The following is an 18,818-nucleotide window of genomic DNA, read 5'->3' as shown; positions in this document are numbered from 1 at the left end:
CCCCCCCCCCCCAAACCAAACATGGAAATGTACACTTCCTATACAGATGAAATGTCGGTGATCAAAATAATCAGTTCTGTGGATACAGATCTTCTCTCTGTCCTGAAAAATTTAATCTTATACATTAATTCCTGTACTATTGTTGAAATGTGTGGTTTGTAATATTACCAAATGTTCCTCAATTTTTAATGTTCTAAGACAATCAACAATTTCCAAATAATAATACAAAATTAGTGAAACTAATTTTTATAGATTAGAAATAGATTAGAGTAACTCTTCTCTTTTTCCTCCCAGCCTTATTTAGTTACCCTACCTACTCCATCCCACATGTTAAAAGTATAATTTTATTGCTGTAACAAAAATTTATTTTTGACTACATTATTTCTTGAAAATGGTATATCTTCAACAAAATCATTATGTATGTCATAGTGCAAGCAATTATTTGTAGCTATAAGACACTTTTATTTTCAGAATTATTGGGATTTTGGACTCTGTCCATCATCCAGTATTCTAGAAACTAGAAAACACAGTGTTTCAGAAACAGGATCTGTTTCCATCCTCAGGAGAGTGGGGGAAGTCATCTACTAAGTTGGGTCCCTTAGAAAGAGCTAACCTCAATCAGTGATTTTGTTTTCTAAATTCTAGAAATATGGGACAATGGACAAAATCCAAAAACCCAATAATTCTGACTATTATACACCATCACCAGAAACCATTATAATCTACTTTTAATTTCATTTTGCAGGAACTCCCCAATTGTTAATGAAGCTGGATACATGAGCAGATGTTGAAGAAATGGAGCTCTGATCATCAGATAATATCCCTACATAGGAGAAGTCATAACCCAAAGCATGAAGTAAACCACAATCTTTCTAGAACTCATTTGAATTCATGTCTGTGGTGTGTATATCAAGGTTAATTTATGCAATTGGCCATCTACACTTATAAACGCATCTGGTATTGAATTTAAAAAAAAAAATTGTTTTAATAAGTGTAGATGGTCAGTTACACAAAGTAACCTTCCTAAAAATCTGCCAATATGGAAGAACATACAACTTCCACAGACCCTGCAACAACTCCACAAGATCTGCAAGAACAGCTACTGGAAGCACTACTAGCTCGAGATCTCACCACCTTCTGTGAATTGCTGAGAAACCCTAAAGTTAAGCCTGTTCACAAGTATGGACCACCACACTGGTTCACATGCCTTGAAATAGCTTGCCAGCATGATGGCTGCGAAGAATTTGTTAGCGCTTTACTCCAGGCAGGTGTTAAACCCAATATAAATACCATTGTCTCTGAACCTATACATTATGCTGCTTCCAAAGGACATGACAAGACCTTGAAGGTTCTTCTCTGTGATAAACGAACCAAAGTGAATGCCGTGGATAATTTTGGGCGAACAGCTCTTCACCTTGCTGCCAAAAATTTTGGAAGTGGAGAAGATGCAGAGCGGTAAGAATATAAAAACATTCTGTTTCAACACATATATTTACTGCACTTTTATTTCACTCATTTGTTACCTTGATATTTCAAGAAATTAACCATTATGGGTTATTTAATGCCACTTTTAGTACAGATTATATAACATCAGGCTGTAGGATGATAGATAAACTGAGAATGATTTGAAAGGAAGCCGTTGCGGCCTAATTGAGGTACTATTCTGTACTTTTCTTGGAGGACTGCTGGGAATCATGAAAATCCTGTCAGGATAGCCAATGTCTGAACTGATACTCAGAATGAGTACCTTGAGAAAAAATCTAGTGTTACTTCCAGATGAACCTGTACAGACCTATTTAAGAAATGTATGATTTTATGAATACACACCACAATCTTCTTTGCCTTCTAGCATTTTTTCATTTTACATGGGTTAATGTATGAAGTGTCTACAGTCTCACAGACTTTCTTCTTTCTCTCCAGCTTTCTCTTCTCATCATCTTCAGCATCTGACTGAACCATTCTCTTCTATCATTCCAACCTTATCATTTCTCTAAGTTTTAATAATACTGTGGGCTTTAATGTTATGACCATTCCTTTTCCATGCCAAAGCATCCGAAATTTTTCTCTTCTAACTGTATTAACAGGACAATAGTAAAATGGATCTTAGGGAGATAGGATGGGATGGATTGGATTTCTCTGGCTCAAGTTAGGGACCAGTGGAAGGCTCTTGTGAACATAGTAATGGACCTTCAGGCTCCATAAAATGCTGGGAAGTTCTTGAGTAGCTGCAGATTTGGTGGCTCCTCAAGAAAGGCTCAGCTCCATAAGTAAACTGCATTAACAAACTTTTAATTCCAACTTCTCTTCTAAATTTCACTACTTCTATCCATTATTACTTTTCCTTCAGAAGTTAACAATTTCATATACATTCTTTGGAGTTAGCCTCGTATCTTTGTAAGGGTCTGGGTTTTGGCAGTTCATGTCAGAATAGTTTTAAAGTACTCTTTATGCATAATGTCTTGGTATCTTTCCATTTCATAATATTCCTTTTATAATTTTATAATAAAATTTACAAATAAGAAAAGGTAAGACAGGAGAAATGTGGGAGAAGACACTTGAAATCCTAGCATCCACCTGCAAGGAAGAAGAAGAAAAAATTTCAACTTCAGTTAGGATGACATGTTTTTCAGTACTTCATCTCTGTTCTTAACTTCTGTTTAACTTCTTCAGCTGCTATCAGTTATTTAGTCACACATGTTCATGGAATTTCTTTCAGTTATGATTATAATATAAATTAATTGCTTAATTTTTCATTAGGAAAGTGACAATGAAAATTTACCAGACTTCCATGGCTGTGTTCAAAATACTCTTTTGTCATCAAAGACTGTTAGCATAAGAACAAAAATACTATGTATTATTTCCCATTTACAATCTACCTCTGCTGAATAAAGTAACTTAATCATACAACATGAGGTATGCCCCACTCTGGCATCAACTGCACTGATTAGACGAGTGTTCAAAAGCTCACACAAGAAAGGTGGAAAAGTGGCTCAAGAAAAGTTTAAAGTACTTCCATTTATCTCTTCAATAGTTCATTTAAAATAAATACCTGCATGATCCATATCACATTTCAAATGACGTACTTTCCAAATTAATTATCTGGGAAATAGTTCCTTCTGTTTCTAAAATACTTGAAATATTTTCTCATGGATGATCAACATGTCACAGACCGAATTTTATTCTGATGCTAAAAAAACCTGATGATTTCACATTTCCTAAACAGCTTATTGACCAAATAGAGCAATGTGAATAATTTAAGCAGTGATTCACACACCTCTGTGAAAAGAATTAGTATTCAAACTGTGTCTTCAGACTAAAAATATAATATACTCTTATTCCCAGGTATGAACGATGTATTGCATTGCTGATGTCCTGCTCAAACATAGACGTGAACCATCCCAATATGAAAGGCTGCACTGCTGTTTATGAAGCTGCATATTACGGAGGTCAGGAAGCAGTATTAGCTATGCTAAGGTATGGTTCACACATATTAGACATTGATTCCTCAAATGGAGTTGGCAGATCAGCTCGTGAAATTATCATTGAAAGTTACCCTGACTTGAGAAGTATTCTCCCATCTCCAAGGACTGAACATCTTCATTCAGACCCCAACACACAACTGCTAGCAGCTTTTCAACACAGACAATTGAAAATCTTCTGTGATATTCTGTGCCAAGTTAATAAATATGGTAATGCTTGTCTCAATCCCAACTTCTGGTACAGCAAACCTTATAATTCTACATGTCTTGAAATGGCATGTAAGGAAACTGGATGTGAAGAATTTGTACGTGCATTGCTCTCAGCTGGAGCAGATCCAAACACAGTTAACATTATTACACACAAACCACTTCTACATTTAATTGCTGAAGAAGGAAACTACGAGGCAATGAAGGTATTGCTGGAAGACAGAAGAGTAAACTTGAACATAGTGGATGAATGTGGGAGAACTGCTCTACACATTGCAGTGGAGCAAAATGAAGGAAATGAGGGAGACATCAGAAGACAGTTGGAATGTATTTCTCTTCTACTAAAACAAAATGGAATAGATGTGAATAGAACTGACAAGAATGGTTGTACTGTGGTTCATTCAGCAAAACTTAGAAACAATACTGAGGCACTAAACTTAATCCTGGATCAAGATGCACTGAGATTTGACATGGAGATTTCCCAGGAACCAGAGAAGAAGAGTGTTGCAGAGAACTGTGAAAGTGCACTCAAGGAAGCTCTGTTCCAGTATTTATATAAGCGAGAAATCCAAGATTTTATAAGAACTTTCAAGAAACTTGTGAATAAATATGCTAATCTCAGAATACTAGAACTTGATGATGGGCATTATACATTGTTACAATATGCCAGCAATTATGGATTGCATGATGTCGTTAAAGTGTTACTGGAATATCAAGCAGATCCGAATGCTACTACCGAATATGACAAAAGGCCACCAGTCATTCTCGCATGCTTAAGACAGAACCAAGACATTCTAAAATGTTTCCTTGACTTGCCACCTGAATCAAATTTTAACATTAATGCTATAGATGCAAGAGGGAATACAGCACTCCATTATGCAGTTCAAAATGAAGACCTTGCATCTGTTATAGCATTACTGAGTCATGGAGCAGACTTTAAAGTGAGAAACATTTTTGATTGGCCACCACTGCCTGCAGAAGCTTTAGGGACTCTGCTTAATTGCTGCCTTCTGACTAGTGGGCATTTTCCCAATGATGAAGATTATAAGCTGGTATTCAATTATGGCCTCATATTAGCACATGCTAGACGGAATGTGAGAAAGACTGCATCAGAGGAGGACTCACTGCCTTTCATGAAAAATCAGGATCAAGAATCATTTGAAGAGAGGCATCAAGTAGAAGCACTTACATCTGAAATGGATTTACTCTTTCACCTAAGTCAGTCACAAGAATACAGACACTTGCTTAAACATCCAATTATCACAAGCTTCTTATATCTGAAGTGGTTCAGAATCCGAGCGATATACTACATACATCTTGTACTGTATGTTATATTTTTAATATTACTTAATATATATATTTTCATGGATTATGGTTTATCACATCCATATTCCATATTTAAGAACGCTTCAATGAACAATGTCTCAGTTGAAACAAGTACTTCAAAAGGTCAATATCAAGAAACACATCTGGAACGGTTTAGGACAGTCTATGGAAACTTAACTTGGTTTCTACTCCTTTTTATACTTTTTTGTCATACAATGAGAGAATTGTTCAAATTTGTCATGTCACCCTCAAAATATCTCCTCACATTAGATAATATGCTTGATATAGTTTTGCTCTTCATAACTTCAATAATTCTGTTTAAATCTTGGGATGAAGATAATCATAGGAAATTATTCACAGCAATCGCCTTATTCCTATCATGGACTGAACTGGCATTAAAGACTGGACGCCTTCCTCAATTATCCACTAACATTGAAATGCTGAAATCTGTAGTGAGGCATTATGCTTTCGCCTTCTTATCATATTTCCTTTTTATCATAGCTTTTGCACTGGCATTCTACATCTTCTATCACGATAATGAGGCATATAACAGTGACTTGCAGGTATTTCCAACTCTGTGGGCAGCAGTCACAAACACATTCATGTTAATGACTGGTGGATTTGATATGCTTTCTAGTAATGGCTATAGTCATATCATGCTTCTGTTATTTACTTTCTTAATTATTATTGTTATGTTCAATGTGCTGACAGGCTTAGCTGTGTCTGATGTACAACTGATTCATGACAATACAGAAATCCTCCAGGCAGTGTCAAGAATATCTCTTCTATATGAAATCGAGAGTACTTTCATACACTGGAACACATTCATGGAGAAAATATGCAAGTTCAATTGTGCATCAAAAATGGCTACATACTTGAACAGTGCATTAAGAAGGGTAATATTATTTCCTAACACAATCACATCACAGAAAAATATAAGTATTTTGCCCAACAGAAATGCTAAAATCATATTCCACACTGATACAGATTCTGTCACTTGTAAAATGAACATAAAAATCCTACAAGCAGCCTTAAACATTATTAGTAATAAAGAAAAAACTTCAGAATTGGATCACATGAGATATAGGCTACAACAAAATCATAATGAATATTTGCAGAAATTTATAGAAAGTAGCAACAGTATTGACAAAATTAAGGACACAATTGAAGAAAATTTTAAGAAACTAGAAAAGATTGAAGAAAACTTTAGTGTGTTTCAGAATAAAGTAGACAGGACCCACACAAATTTAGATACAAACATAAAAAATCTAAAAGAACAATGTCATTTACAATTAGTTTATTCAGAGAAAACTCTGCAAGAAAAGCTTGAAAAGTATGAGTGCAGGTTCGACCAGATTCAACAATCACAAAAAAAAACAATAGATCTCCTAACGGATATACTAGCTGTACTCAATTCAGGAAATGACAAAACTGCATTTGGAAGCAAAACTTCTACTGTATAAATTTCATTAACTTATATTATATTGAAATATATTTCATATTAGTGAGAGTAATGGCAGTTATGATTAAAATGGGTTTCTGCCTTCTGGGTTACAATGCTGTGTAATTTATCGAGAGCCAACTGATGATATGGAGAAAAATACCACCACCACCATAAGAGTCAAAGAGTAAGCCAGTCAAGAAACTGGAATGTCAGTCAATTTTCACTGGAATACATGGTGTTACTCACATATCTCAAAAGATATAACCACTGCGGGCACCTAAACTCTGACATGTGATTAAATGATGCATAATTTATTTGCTGCCTTTGAGAAAATTTATTATTTGTATTGTGGTTTTATGGTTTATGAGCATGTAGTCTTGTGGGTGGTTACTGATGTCACAGAACACTGGTAATTACCCGACTACAGTGGAACCTCGCTTAACGAGCATAATTCGTTCCAGAATCTTACTCGTAATACAAAACAATTTTTCCCATATAAATTAATGTAAAATACGACAATGCATTCCATGCCAAAAAAAATACTCAAAATATTTTATGTATAAAGTTTATTCAAAGAAAATTATATATACATTGTTAAGGAGTGTGAATCATCTTCATCTTTTCTTCTATGCGGAATGAACCAACCTGGAATGCTAATTCAATTTCCAGAAAACAAAAAACAAACCGAAATAATTAGTTTATTATTTATTATACATATCTAATTCTTTTTTACTAGAAAGCTGTCTAGAGACATTTGTTTTTGCCAACGCTTCAAAATTTGGTGAAAATGCGACACAGCATTATCACTAAATAAATTTGTAGCGCTCATAGCCACTGCCTTATTAGGGTGATGCTTCTCAATGTATGATGCAACAGTTTCCCATGCTTTCAGCATTTCTCTTATTGCGCCAGAAGATTGTTGCTTTGCTGTTACCTCCTCCTCCTCCTCCTCTGACAAACTCTCCTCCACAACTTCTTGCTGTGAAACACAATGCAACTCCAAATCGTGCAAATCGTTGATGTAAACCAATTGGATGTGCACGCTAGATCAGCCACACTCACACCCCATTCTCGCTTTCCAATGATTTTACGTCTCATTTCTACGGTTATTTTTATTCTCTTATGGCTGTCTTTTTGCGGCTTTCTCTTCGGGGACATTTTTACAAGGGTTATTAAACTCTGCACAAAAAAATCACAAATAATATGTCTGAACACAAGTTTGGAAAAATGTGTGATCACAAGCGACACTAAGATGCTAGCAAAACGAGTGCTAAACACAGACTGATGTAGCAAGCACACAATCCGGGACTTCCCCTCTCATCACTCGTTATGCAAAACGTCGCTTGTTAAACGAGTCATTCTATTACAATTTGTTTTGCTCATTATGCGAATTACCCATTATGAGAGGTGCTCGTTAAGCGAGGTTCCACTGTATATGGAATCATAACCCAGAAAATGAGAATACAAATTTTCATTTGCATAAACACCTTAAATCAAAAGTTTAATGATGTTCAATTCAAGCTATCTGTAAAGCTGGAGTCACATAAATCAAAACGAAATTCATGTAACAACTTTCTGTCAAAAGCACCAGTACCAAATTTCATAAAAACAAAAAGCTGAAAATAAAACCTGAATAAAATTAAAATGTGAAACATGAAGGATGGCTAGACATAAAGACAGATGAGATTCAGTTTATTAATGTCAACCAAATTAGGGACACCTATAATTGTCACCATGAAACTAAAAAGTACCACACTTTGGATAAAGCATGAGCCTTACAGTGTAACTTCAACTGGAAGGTGTACTTTAATCAACTGTTTTGATAGTATCTCATTCACTCATGGAGCTGAGCACTTCTTGAGAAGCCACCAACTGTGCACCTATTCAAGAACTTCCCAGCATTTTATGGAATACAAAGGTTCATTATGTTCACTGGAGATTTTACTTATTCCAAGTTTGTATATTTATTCATTAATGCTGTATTTTTGTGGATAACAAGCATTACTTTCAAAGTAACTCTTCTGTTCATGACATTAATACAAGATACATGAATCAATTACACATACCCTTAGTTAGACTTTCTGCTAGTACATATTGTGCTATTAAAGTATTCAATAAATTGCCACATGGTATATTTTGATTAAAAATGAAAAGCAATTTCTAAGCCTACTTCTTACACTGTCTTTTATTCTACAGAAGATTTTATATCAAATTATTAGTTCCTTTTATAAACGGTCTTTTTAATAATGTATAGCTTATGTAGTCTTTTGTATTGTCCATTTAAGCATTTACTCACATTCTGTTATATTAGATTTTGTACTTACTTCGTTGTTTACATACTATGTATACTGTATATTATTGTTTAATGTTTCTTTTGTTCACATTGCATTCTGCAATGTACATCTCCTGACATGTTTCATATTCACTCTTTGATGGATGAATGTTGGATTAATGAAATATGTATGTATGTATGTAAATTAAAATAATTATTTTGATCTTGCAATAGAGAAATTGCCTCATTCATGAAGAGCCTTGGATGGCGTCTGAAAGAAAAATTGTAAATTTTATGAATATAAAATCCAGTGTGGATTTCATTAAAATGTCACTGTATATACATAAGTGAAGCTGGCTGAGGAACCAGCGGTGGATTTCTATAATGGAAGGCTGACAGTTACCTTCTATGAATCGTGTTTTGTGATATTTATAACTCCTTTATAGTGTCAGCAATTCTTGAGAGCCCTGAAAAGAGACATTATAATAATATCACATAATACCCATCATTAAATAAACCAATGAACCATTCTCAAATATCATAATTTCATTACACTAAAAGAAATGTCTATAAATTAAGAACACATGAGAAATGAGAGAACACCTCTTAGCAGAATATAAGTGCTCAGGCAGAAAAAGAAAACCAACAAAACAAATGTAAGGTCATTATTACAGAAATTTATTTGGAATTTATCTGATGTAAAATGCAAAATTTGAAAAATTCCAGAGAAATTCTAAAGAAAGCTGACAAATTATGTATCATGGCAAAAGTATTCTCTCAGTATGTTACACAGGAAGTAGGAGAAGGAAATTTATTACATATAAACACAAGCAACCAGGATACAGTTATCTCTGCAGTTCCTGCTGGCAGTTCTGAACACGAAGGAGAATGTTTAAGGCGAGGGCACACCAAGGAAACCGGCAACTACAACTTCTGAGAATTGTTATTAGACTGAGTTAAACACCTGGAACTGAATGGAGCACCGCAAATTGAGGAAACGGCAAAGAAACTCCAAGTCGACTGAGAAAGCCAGTCTTCTCATAGTTGCATTTCAATGGAGTTTCCTAGTTTCAGATCTAACATGCTTTTGTGATTCATTTGCATCTTCAGATGACACAAAAGATTGACTGAAGGTGCTATTTGTTCAAATGCAGTTAACAGAGCAGGAGCCTGGTATATATGACAAATGTCATGCAAATTATACTAGATGGAACAAATTTTTTTTGGCTTGGGAAACAATTTCTCACGAGATGGAGTCTGGGTCCTGTCAAGTTCTTTAGAAACAACAGAATCACCAGAGTTTAAATTGTCATGGAAGAATGGATGTACCCAATTTTTTCTTTTCCTAATATTTTATTTTAGCATCCTGTTGCATTAATATATAATTTATTTCAAATATATTTCCATCTTAAATATAAATTATCTAGTCACTGTTCTACCATGCTAAATGTTCTGGCCATATGTGGCCATCATCAGGTGTCTTCTAAAAAAAGCACCATGGCCTGTAGTCCTCAAGTGAACTATACTGACGAAGTGACTGCTGCTTGTCGGCGAAGTTAGTGCCAACTTTTGTGGATAGAGGGTATCGCGTGGTTAACCACCACCATATCATGGCAGGATCAGTATTTTTTTTTTTGTCTCAACACAAGAACTATCAAAATCTCATTCACATCTGCTGTGTATAATGTGGGTTTATTGATCTTAAAGGTATGGCAGTGTGCTGCATGTTTCAGCTTATCAAGCCGTCACCAGGCAGTATACACTAACAACTGTTCTCAAACTACTGAATTGTGTTTTTCATTAATTAATATATTACAATATAACAACTATGTATAATGTATCTGACTTTACAGACATTTAATATATTTGCCATTTTGTTAGAATTAATACCATTCTTATAAATATATTAAAATTGGAATAAAAATTTTATACTGAATGGGTGCCTAGAGATGTACACTATCTGATAGAAAGTATCCGGACACCTCCCCAAAACTGTGATCTGACCTCTTCTGTGACACTTCCCAGTCGTGGACATTAATACTGGGTGGGCCCACCCTTGGCTTTATGACAGGGAGACTTTCCACCAGGTGTCTGAATGTCTCCGGCAGGATGGCAGGCCATTCTTCCTGCAGAGCTCTAGCCAGAGCAGTTAGTGATGTGGGGTGTTGGGGTCTAGAGTGAAGTTGACATTCTAATTCATCCGACAGGTGTTTACTGGATTCAGGTCAGGACTCTGGACTGGGCAGTCCATTTCTACTCTTCACAAACCATTCCTTCACAGACCCTGCTCTATGGCAGGGAGCACTGTCATGCTGATACAGACAATCGACATCACCTAAGTAGTCTTCTCTGTAAACAGTATGCAACAGGTCAAAATGTCCTTGTATCCTTCCACATTTAGATTTCCACGCAGTATTACAAGAGAGCCGAGTCCATTCCATGATAAACACCCCCACACTGTAATGCCACCTCCTCCAAATCCCACTGTTTGCACTACACATGCTGGCAGGGGTCGTTCTCCAGGCATCTGCCACACTCAAACCCTCCCATTGGACCGCCACATGGTATAGCGTGATTCATCACCTCAAATCACTTTTCTAGCTGTCCACTGTCCAGTGGTGTCACTCTTTACACAACTTAGGCGGCGCTTAGCATTTACAGGTGAAATGTTTGGATTTTGAGCAGCTGCTGGCCCATAGATCCTCCAGTATTTTAAAATTTTTATTCGTAAAGGGGCAAAATATAAATAAAACTTACATCATATTTATCAGCAAGAAAAATCAAGATATACTGAAAGATAAGTATTGAAAAGTAACAAAATATGTCAGATTGCATTACATTGGTTTAAGAGTTCTGGCATAGTAGAGCATTGCTCAGACTGCTAATACAGAGCTGAGTGTAAACTTTCATTTAAGTTTATAACAGAAACACCTTGTTACAACATGGTCTTGTGATATGAATTCTAGGGATAAGGAGAACTTGATCTTAATTTTCTCTGTTTGCTTATCATTATACTCTTAATTAGTGCATTTTCCTTTCCCATCCACATTATAAGGGGGCAAGTGGTACAGTAGTTGGTTGAGGTACTATGCTACAAGCTGGAAGGCCACAGGTTCAAGTCCCGATGAAGTCACTGGATNTTTGCTTATCATTATACTCTTAATTAGTGCATTTTCCTTTCCCATCCACATTATAAGGGGGCAAGTGGTACCGTAGTTGGTTCAGGTACTATGCTACAAGCTTGAAGGTCGTGGGTTCAAGTCCCGATGAAGTCATTGGCTTTTTTCAATTGACCTTATCCTTCCAACTGCACTATGGCCCTGGGGCTGACTTAGCCTCTAACAGAAATGAGTACCAGGAATATTCTTTGGGGTAAAGAGTGGCCAGTGCATAGGGCTGACAACCTTGCCACCATCTATGAGCCGATTGTCTAGAAAACGTAGGAACCTCAACATCTCACAGCCCTATGGGCCTACATGGTCTGTTACAGGGATACCTTTACTTTTTTTTTATCCTCATTATAAACCCTTAATATTACAACACACCTTCTTCCAAAACGTGGGGTGCAGAACTGAACACTATACGAAACCAACCAGGATCAGCACATCTCATCTCTGAGCCCGGAGTGAGATACACTTTATGAGCCATGAACCGTTTGAATAATGCTGTAATAAGTGACTGTATTAATAAACACAATGAACACAAATTTGCTTGAACAAACAGAAATATGATTTCAATACAGCATTTCTTTGTGGCTGTAGAATTTGAATGTTATAAGTAGGAAAACACTACATGTAAAAGTTGTATTTTCTATCAAAGCACTAGTTAAATCATCTTCAATATTCATTACCTGGAATGCTCTTATTTCTAGAAGTCAGATGTTCATGCTCACCTGTCTACAAAGAACAGCTCTTTATTTTTGTTCTCTTCACTCACCATGTTTACTAACAACAAAGGATTTCCAAATTTTTCTTTAATTAAAGTTTTTATATTCATTGCTTTTTCTTCACACTTCAACTCAGAAAAAATGTTAAACATAATTCTTCTATGAGTGAAAATTACATTAAAAGGGAACAACAAATTAATAAACTATTTGTATAAGACTTAGGTTTGAACTATAAAAAATAAACATTAAGTGAAGGAAACTTACAATCAGGAAGCCATAAGATTTCCACTGCAGATAGTTATAGATATCAGTGATAGCTAATGGACATGAAAATTATTCATAATTATATGCTGTATATGAAATGTGCAAGGCATGAGAAAGTTAGCAAGAATAAAACTGGATTGGCATAAAGCTGAGTATATCAGTCACATGCATTATACTGAAAATCAACCAACATAAATATGACAAAACTCAGAATAATTTTAATATATTAGCATATTTTTTTTTATAAATTGTTATATAGGATATGAAAAACTGCTGACAAAATCAACTCATGGCAGTGTTCTGTGCTGCCACTGTACAATTTCATCGACTTTCGCAAAAAGCGACATATTCTTGTCAGTGATCAAGAAGAGGACAGAGGAAAGAGATGGATAATTCAAAACAGGTCAAAAAGTAGTTCTTTGGATGGTATGTAATTCATCTTTCATTATTGATTCCCCCCCCTTGTGATTCATGGGGGGAATCAACAATAAAAGAGAAATTACATAGGGGAATGGTTGTTCTTACACTGAGATTTTTACTAAGGGGGGAGGGGGGGGCTATGCAAAATTATGTCAAGAAACTGACTTCATCTTGTAAGGCTTACTATTTATAGTTATAGTAGAATGAGTTCATAAAACAATGACTGAAACAAACACCAAAAGGGGGCCCACCCAGCCTCCTATCCAATTGGTACCGGGTGCTCTTTCCCTGGGTGTAAAGAAGCAGGGGCTTGAAGCTGACCACTCACCTCCTGTTAATGCCATGTCAAGAAAACGTGATCTATATATCCACTCCCCCATATGCCTTCACGGCATAGTGCTTAATTAGTTAAGCACAGGGAAAACTTAACCTTTTTGTTGATTCTACCTACATCCATAACACCAGTGGGTCACAACAGAGTGGGTCCTCTTGAACCAAATAAGTGAACAACTCCTTCAGTAAACTAATAAGTAACTGAGTGGCCAACTTGTTTCAAGAACATTCCTTCATCCTCACTTTGTTTTCCAGTTATTTTGCTTTCTTCTTGCTGCACAACTTCAGTATTTTGGCCCAAGTATTCAGTTTCACAGACCGGACATATATCTCCCATAATTTGCTTACTACCCTTGCACATACAGTACTTTCAATATAAGGTTTTCCTAGAACACTGTTAAGGCTGTGATCCTTTTTTTACATGCTTCTGCAAAAGTTCTGCTCATACCAGAATAACACTGTAAAACCTCAAATATTTCAGTAAAAAATGCACAGAGAGAGTCTGATAATACACCAAGCAACTTTGTGATAGTCTTCCTTGAAGTGGCCATTAAGGAATGGATTGAAGAGGAGGTAGAAAAGAGAGGGTTTTCTCATTGTGAATGACACATTTTTAAGGTCATAAAAGAAAACATTTGGAGAGGTCTAGAAATCTAGCAGAAACGGTACAGTCTGCCACCCACACAACTGAAACATTAAAACACATAAGGGATAATAGGGTTAGTACGATTTTCTTCAAGTTCAGGCTACATATATTTACTGAACAACAATGATTATTCTGGAAAACTTAAAATATCAAGTTAAAGCCTATGGACTTAAGTAGAATTGAACTGTGATATCCCATACATAAGACTAATATGTTAGGCAGTAGGATGTTACATTCGTAGTCTTGTCCATATTCGCTGGCTACTTTTCCCTAAATATCAGGAATCTTCATAATTAACTTTGTGACATTTATTGGAATTAACTGAGAGTTGCATTGGACTTACCGAGTTCCTCATCGTGGTTCACTTTTGGTAAGAAGCATCTTAAGTTGGCCCAAAGAAAGAAACCTGCTTGTGCAGGTTGTACTTTAGCACCAAGAGAGATGAGTGCATTTTGTGTTTTGTGAGCAGCTTCGCGGAGACGTTGCCGATGAGTCGGTAAGAATTCTTCATCTAACCATACTGCATTACCAAAACACAAGAGAAGTCCAGTTTTACAATGAACAGAACACAAAAGCAGGTTTGAATTAGATATAACCAGCCACCTTTCTACACATTTAAACCAAAAGCACTGGGTGATGTAGCCTCAAACTTGAAATACCTTCTTCCTTTCAATATTTTAAAAAGCCAAAACAGAGAGTGCAATAACAGTTTGAACAATACTGCAACCATTGCTCAAATGAACTGTACTGATTACACAATTAAAAGCCTAACTTAAGAGTCAGTGGTTTCCAGTCTTTTCAAAATTATGGACTGGCAAAACATATGCAGCTATGTAAGAGATGAAAACAGCTTTACTAATAAATTTTTGCTCTGTATTATGAATTTGGATTATTAGAGCAATTATAATCATTTTTAAAACATTACAACCCACAAAGAGTTCTATCTTTTGAGGTATAACAACGTATAACCCACTGAAAGACAATCAGTTTCTGTAGGAATATGATTAATCTATCTTCAAGGTTCAACAGTAAACCAAAAAAGGAACTGGCATGAATCAGGCAGCAAGCAAAGTGTTGTCTGTTGCTTGCTGCTTGCTTCATTCTGGTTTCTTGCTCAGCTTATTCTTTGACCCAAAAGATGAAGGCAACATTTTCCTCTGAAATGTTGGTTGACTTTCAATAAACTACACAGTGCTTCTAGGTATATCATAAAATTAAAATACTGTCACGTGCTGGGTGTATGACACGCGACAAATAACTTCATGCCATATTGGATATAGCGAATTTATTCCACATGCGCTCTTACACTCACACAATTCACAGTTTCACAAGTACTGCCATCTGCAGTATCACAATTACTTCTACTGCTCTCAGCAACTGCTAGACTTCAACTGCACTCAGCCGACTTCACGATCCACACTCTGTCACTCCTGATCACACACTCCCTGGTCACATACTGCTCAGTTGGCTTTTTATACCGTTCCCTGTTGCCTCGTGTTACCAGCATTGTCCCCTGTTACGTCACTGCGGGAGAGGAGGGCAGAGTGTTGACTGGCCTGTTACCGTAGCAGCGGCAGTTGCTCCGATGTTGTTACATCACCATGGCAATGGTTGCCTGACACAGTTGCTCTTCTGTTATGTCAACGGGGGGGGAGGGGATGTTTACCAAGCATTGCATAATGATGGAAGGAGTGAGGGTATGTGACGTCACTCGCGAGGCCGCAGAGTTCTCATGGCCCCTACTTCCTGTTGTGCCATCCACGTCACACTGCTCCCTTCTAAAGGTTGTTCATCTTGAACAGCCTAACAGTACATCCCTGTTTCTTTTTCTTCCCGTTGTCTGTTCTCCAACCGCTACATCTGCTCCCTCTCTAAGACCAGCTTGTCTCAAGCGGTTTCCTCTTAACGTGCCAGAAGATCCAGCTGTATCACAATTGTCCCTCACATTCATCCATCGCACATTCACTCTCACTGGGGAAGAGGGTACTTCTATTTTACAGGCTCCTCCTCTGCTTGAAGTCTCTTTTTCCGTTTTGGAGGGGGTCGACCCCTCCATAAGTTCCGTTTCCTAATTTTTGGTAACCTACTGGAAATTCCTGCTGCTTGCTTTGTGATTTCCAGCCTGACGGCCTTCCTGTAGCTCTCGTTTGTTGTCCTCTCGCTTCCAAGCTGTAGCTGCTCCTCAAAGTCTCGGTTCCTGGTCAGATTGTTGCTTACCTGGTTCATCTGTTGTCTCCTTCTGTGTGTCCATCCTTTCCGGGTTCCTTGTACCACACTGTCCCTGGTACAAACTTTCCCAACAGCATTATCCTTGCACCGTGCCACTCCTGCATGGTGGGTTGTGCTCTTCACATTTAAGTACTTCATACCTATTTTCTACTCTAAGAATGTATGGATGTGCAGTACACGTGAACATATATGACAGATACTAGACACTACATACCCGTATCATTCAATAAGCTGGCAGCTGCTTTCTGGACAATTGCAGGCACTGCAGTGTACACGGAAGTGTTCTTCACAACATGCAACAAATCCTTATTCTGAGAGATAAGAGCACCTATTCGTATCCCAGCCAGGTTCATATCCTGTGTAAACAGTTAATTTATGTACAGTATCCTTAAGAAGTTATAACCGTCCCTCCACTGATGGCCGCTAGCTGGTTTTGCCAAGTCCTTTAGCTACTTGAGGTAACTAGGGCCACCTGTGTTGCAACGATCCTCATCCCTCACTGCTCACCTCCATCACCGTGGCTACCTCAAGATCTCTTTTTGATGACACTCTGGTCACATTCCGCAAGTTCTTTGTGGAAGAGGTAGGTTAACTTGGGAGGCAGGGAGTGAAATTTGGGCGCCAGTAAGCGTACTTCAGTAGCTTACAGCTGAAGGCTAACCGGGCAGGTGAGTCTCGAGTCTGTCTGGCTTTCTCAGGGAGAGATGGACTCTGTCTCAAGGCATATCGGGCCTCACTCTGGTAGGACGGGAAGTAGGTGGTGTTCACTAATTTCAAGACACTGGCTACACCACTATGTTTAATTATATCTTTATTGAACTTATAATTCGTATAATGTTTAGCAAATTGTGGATGTTGGGACACTGTTTCGCGGCTGTATCACTTTGAATCTCGGATACGAATCCTTGGGGAATGGGTTCTCTGAAGTAAAAACTCTCTGAGCCCAAACTTCCACAAGGAAGCTCATCCTTGAAGCTTGCCTTATTGGCCCAGTTCAGCTTTTGGGAGTTCTTCACAAATTTGTATCTACCAATCAAAATTATTTTAGTTTTTAATTCTCTGATTGCCTCTTTGGCAGCTTGGTGATAAATTCCCATCAGTAGCGTGGGTATCTGAACCCCCTATCGCTTGAATGTTAGTGGCAATAACTGTCCAACCTTCCTTTTCTCAAAGGAATACTGTTCTAGTTCTATAGCTTTATTCAGGATGTGTAGCGTATGCTACATCCTGTCCCTTCGTAAAGGAGGAACCCCGGTTGCTTCTGAATGTACCGACAAAATGTCCCATCCTGTCCGCTTCTTAACACAAAAATGTGACTAGTGCTACATCTTAAATATAACTTAAACTTTAATGAATGGTTACAAAGTGTAGTCATTCAGAAAGTGTGAAAATACATCATTTTAAAGACATGGCCATTCACAGGATAAGATTTAGCTTATAAAAACAGTTCAACAACATTTCAAGTTTATCTGTAATTTTAAACCTAAATCATGAGAAAATGTAAAAGGTGAATATAAACTCTTGGCAAAATTAGCTTGGAACAACTGCATTTAAATTCTAATGAAATCTCAGTAAACTTTACTACATATTTTCTGTGAAAACATGTAAATAAGGAAGACATATGATATGTAAATCAACTTCGTGTAACTAAAAGACAGAACATTTCAAAAACAATGGACAGTTGTCTTCCATGGCTGCTTACATATGACATTCAATCATAAACTTTTCTTGTTCCTGGTAATAATACACCATCTCCTACTTTGAGGGCCGCATGAAAATTACAAGTATTTGAAAACAGACTGCTCAGAAATGCATTTGGAACTAGGAATGTTGATGCGAACAATTTAGGATATTACACAATGAGTGACTTTGTGATGTATACAGATCATCTAATATGGTTGGATAGTGTTGGTTACTATTGGAAGTATTGTACAATATTCTAATAGAGTTTGGGATACCCATGAAACTAGTTAGGTTGATTAAAATGTGTTTAAACGAAACGTATACTAAAGTCTGTGTAGGTAAACATTTGCCTGATAAATTTCCTATCCAGAATGGTTTAAAACAAGGAGATGCTTTATCGCCACTCCTTTTCAACTTTGCTTTAGAATATGCAATTAGGAAGGTCCAGGGAAACCAGGTGGGACTGAAATTAAATGGGACACATCAGCAGTTGGCCTATGCCGATAATGTGAATCTACTGGGTGATAATGTAGATACCATAAAGAAAAACACACAAACTTTAATTGACAAAAGTAAAGAGGTTGGTCTAGAAGTAAACACTGAGAAAACTGAGTATATGTTGCTGTCTC

General features: G+C 36.9%; 2 protein-coding genes across 7 annotated transcripts in view; one reads left to right on the top strand and one right to left on the bottom strand.

Moving 5' to 3' along the window:
* Positions 1-6,941, top strand: part of LOC111875727 (receptor-interacting serine/threonine-protein kinase 4) — a 9,393-nt gene extending 2,452 nt beyond the window's left edge. For 2 of the 3 annotated variants that reach the window (XM_033750184.1, XM_023872205.2), the window contains exons 2-3: positions 746-1,455; positions 3,343-6,941. In XM_033750184.1, the coding sequence (XP_033606075.1) occupies positions 1,040-1,455; positions 3,343-6,475 (3,549 nt within the window). In that variant the 5' untranslated portion in view covers positions 746-1,039 and the 3' untranslated portion in view covers positions 6,476-6,941. The remainder of the gene's footprint in view (positions 1-745; positions 1,456-3,342) is intronic. The other variant, XM_033750185.1, reaches the window with a different exon arrangement.
* Positions 6,942-7,705: 764 nt separating this feature from the next.
* Positions 7,706-18,818, bottom strand: part of LOC111875730 (1-aminocyclopropane-1-carboxylate synthase-like protein 1) — an 18,928-nt gene continuing 7,815 nt past the window's right edge. For 3 of the 4 annotated variants that reach the window (XM_023872207.2, XM_023872208.2, XM_023872210.2), the window contains 5 exons: positions 16,721-16,862; positions 14,621-14,797; positions 12,274-12,393; positions 9,132-9,195; positions 7,706-8,999 (listed from right to left, as the gene is read on the bottom strand). In XM_023872207.2, the coding sequence (XP_023727975.1) occupies positions 9,158-9,195; positions 12,274-12,393; positions 14,621-14,797; positions 16,721-16,862 (477 nt within the window). In that variant the 3' untranslated portion in view covers positions 7,706-8,999; positions 9,132-9,157. The remainder of the gene's footprint in view (positions 9,000-9,131; positions 9,196-12,273; positions 12,394-14,620; positions 14,798-16,720; positions 16,863-18,818) is intronic. The other variant, XM_023872209.2, reaches the window with a different exon arrangement.

The sequence above is a fragment of the Cryptotermes secundus genome, unplaced genomic scaffold (assembly GCF_002891405.2).
Source record: "Cryptotermes secundus unplaced genomic scaffold, Csec_1.0 scaffold590, whole genome shotgun sequence".
Classification (NCBI taxonomy): Eukaryota; Metazoa; Arthropoda; class Insecta; order Blattodea; family Kalotermitidae; genus Cryptotermes; species Cryptotermes secundus.
The sequence above is the reverse complement of the archived record's forward strand: the minus strand, read 5'-3'. Positions and strand labels throughout refer to the sequence as shown.